General features: G+C 39.7%; 1 protein-coding gene across 1 annotated transcript; it reads right to left on the bottom strand.

Annotated features, from left to right (window-relative positions):
• Positions 1–306: 306 nt before the first annotated feature.
• LOC127840338 (uncharacterized) lies at positions 307–2,537 on the bottom strand. The gene is made up of 5 exons (XM_052368745.1): positions 2,346–2,537; positions 1,904–2,199; positions 1,205–1,300; positions 883–1,026; positions 307–726 (listed from the first exon to the last, which is right to left on the bottom strand). The coding sequence occupies exons 2-5, from the start codon at positions 2,033–2,035 to the stop codon at positions 307–309; spliced, it is 792 nt and encodes a 263-aa protein (XP_052224705.1). The 5' UTR covers positions 2,036–2,199; positions 2,346–2,537.
• Positions 2,538–2,856: the final 319 nt, after the last annotated feature.

Raw genomic sequence — 2,856 nt, 5'->3', positions numbered from 1 at the left:
AATATTAATACACTGATGTGTGTATTATTTTAATAATTTCAGACAAAAAACCCTGGGCAGAACCAGTACTAATTATGCATGCGTATATATTGATTATATATAACAATAAATCAAGTAATTTACCTGGGTAGGGTAAGTAGAACCAGTAGTACCAATATGTACAACATAATAAAGTCACATTCCTGGGTAAAACGAGTTCTTGGCACAGAAATACATTAATACAACGAGAACATATCCAAAAAAATATATACAACAGTTTCCTGGGTACAAAAACCAGTATTGTCAGCCGACACGGGTAATGTGAGCTCACGGATAAGCAACTATATAAGACTTTCGTAACTTGATATTTTTCACAATATTTCGTAGTTTCTCACGGAGTTGTTTTTCTGAGAGCGCAGCTATCTTAGGTGTACGCTTCTCACGTACATCTAAGATGGACACGGTTTTACCCGTGTCAACATACTTCGCAATCTCATCAGCAAAAACGTGCAATATCTCGCGAGTCTCGTCATCCGAGACTCTATGGCGGCTGCTCCCCGTGCTGATGCGCGACGTGGTCGTGGTTGTGTATGAGTCCTCCTCGTCACTGGAGGACACCTGTCGCAGCCTCTTCCTGGACACGACACGGATCGGTACCGATGAGGATGATGATGACTTGCACTCGCTCTCCTGCCTTTGGAAATACTGGGCATCATCCAGTGCACCCTGGGCATCTCTGATTTCCCCCTATAGAAAATAGACATAATACGTGTAAATATGTATTTTCGTATATTTTAAGAAAGCTGAAAAGCGTAAAGATTATATAAGTAAACAAATAATTGGCTTATCGTACATTCATGTATCTTATCATTGTAAATCGTGTTTAAGCATTGTTAAGCTTACCAGGGAATCCGTCAGGCTGGTCTCCAAGTCTAGGGCCTGAGTGTCAGTGTCAGGGTCAGGTTCCAGGGCGGCGACCGACGGCATAGGGACATTTTTGTCGTCGTCGCTATGATGCGTGAAATCATGCCCATCTGTTTCATCGTACTGTTAAAAATAAATAAAACACGTGTAAGAAAATACATTCGATATTTGTAAAGAAATCTGCAATGCGAATTGATTATATAAATAATTAAATCAGCAGCTTATTGTACATTTCCCTATGGTGTCGTCATCATCTGAGAATGTTAATCGTTAATCGTGTTTGATTCTCTGTAAAGCTTACCATCGTTTCCTCACGCTGTGGTTGCTGCTCCGGGGCGGCGGCGGAGGGCAGAGCTACGCGTGTGGCTGACAGGCAGCCATGGATAGTGCAATCGGCCTGAAAAACATTCAGCTGAATAAGTAGCCGTCGGAAAAGAGTACAAAGTTAATTCATGTAAACTAAACAAAAAACGAGTACTTAAAAGTGTGCTTAATGCAAAACATAATTTAAGTGATTATAACTTTTTTATTTACGCTTGAAATTAAAAAAAAAAATTTTAAATAAAACTATAAACTGTTTTTGTTTTAATAATACAAAAAACAACAAAAAACATTTATAATGTTGTTTTTTTTAAAAACATTAACAGTTTATAGTTTTGTTACAAATTTTGTTTAAATTTTTGAAAAAAAGAATTAAAAAAAAGTTATAATCACTATAATTATCTTGTTTTGCAAAAAAAGCATTAAGCACCCTTTTGACAGAACTTCAAAACACATTAAAAAACTACCAGTGGAAACCTTAAATTCTATCGAAATAAAACAATAAGATAGTGAAATCTATATGATGTTGTCACGTTGAACCCGAATCCGTTGCTACTTTTGCGATATCTTGACCCGTTAAAGGATTATTAATTGTAAATGGTGCGGTTCGAGAATAATGCATCGTTTATCTAAATGCATACATATTCATAATCAAATCAAATCCTATGTCTAAGCTTACTTCCTCCACCGTTGGTGCTGGTGCATGCTTTCTGTCCCCGGCCCACTTCAAGAAGGCCCAAACCACTGTCAGGGCGGATCGAACTGTTCCTGGCTGGTAGGTCTTGGTTAGGTAGTTGTCATGGACCTCCATGTGTCCTCCTCACACCAGTATGTCCGCCAACATGGCCCCCTCAGTCTACCCGCTCAGGGCCAGGAAGCGGTTCAGCTTCATCTTGGACTCCAGACGCTTCGCCACGTTGTACTGCCCCCGACAGCACGTGGCCGCGTGCATGATGAATTCTTCCACAATCGAAACTGTAACAAATGTTATTGAATGATATTCTATGCTACAGCTTGAAATTGCATACAATTTTACTTACAACTGATTAATATAATTCCTAAGTATTCAAAATGTATAATATATTTATATTTTTATAATATTTTTTATCTTCGTTACTTACAGCTTTAACGACCAAGCATGACGCGGGAATGCGGGCCGAGGCTGAGACAGCACTCCCGGGTGAGGAAGGTGTTCAGTGTCTGCTCGTCCTCCGAAGAGCTCTCTTCTGGGCGTGGTGGCGGCAGTGGGTTGGCCAAACCGTAACCGGCAGCAGACCCGGACGCGGTTGCTGACCTGTACGCTGCGGCGGAGTCAGGCAGTCGCTGACCCTCGCATACAGCGTCGTGATACCTTGCAGGCTACAGATGGGGCATGGCCTCGACATGTGTACGAGCTTTTTCTGAAATAAAATTTTGCAATATGTCGAAATGCACCTGGCTATGAGCACGTGCTTATAAATTATACACGCAATACGCTTATTATAGTGCTGTTACTTAATAGTAAAGAATACATTTTAAATAGATGCATATCAATGAACGCCGAATAATAAAAACAAATCAAATTACGTGGCCCAGGAAACTGAAAAATAAATAGTTTTAAACAAAATATAATGACAATCTTAATTGATACAT

This window comes from Dreissena polymorpha, chromosome 8, assembly GCF_020536995.1.
Source record: "Dreissena polymorpha isolate Duluth1 chromosome 8, UMN_Dpol_1.0, whole genome shotgun sequence".
NCBI classification, from domain to species: Eukaryota; Metazoa; Mollusca; class Bivalvia; order Myida; family Dreissenidae; genus Dreissena; species Dreissena polymorpha.
This window is presented reverse-complemented; position numbering and strand designations above follow the sequence as displayed.

Coding starts and splice junctions, on each gene's coding strand:
- LOC127840338 (XM_052368745.1), bottom strand. CDS start 2,035: ATGGAGGTCCATGACAACTACCTAACCAAGACCTACCAGCCAGGAACA. Junction 1,027..1,204: donor CACAGCGTGAGGAAACGATG/GTAAGCTTTACA, acceptor TATTTTTAACAG/TACGATGAAACAGATGGGCA. Junction 727..882: donor CCAGCCTGACGGATTCCCTG/GTAAGCTTAACA, acceptor TATTTTCTATAG/GGGGAAATCAGAGATGCCCA.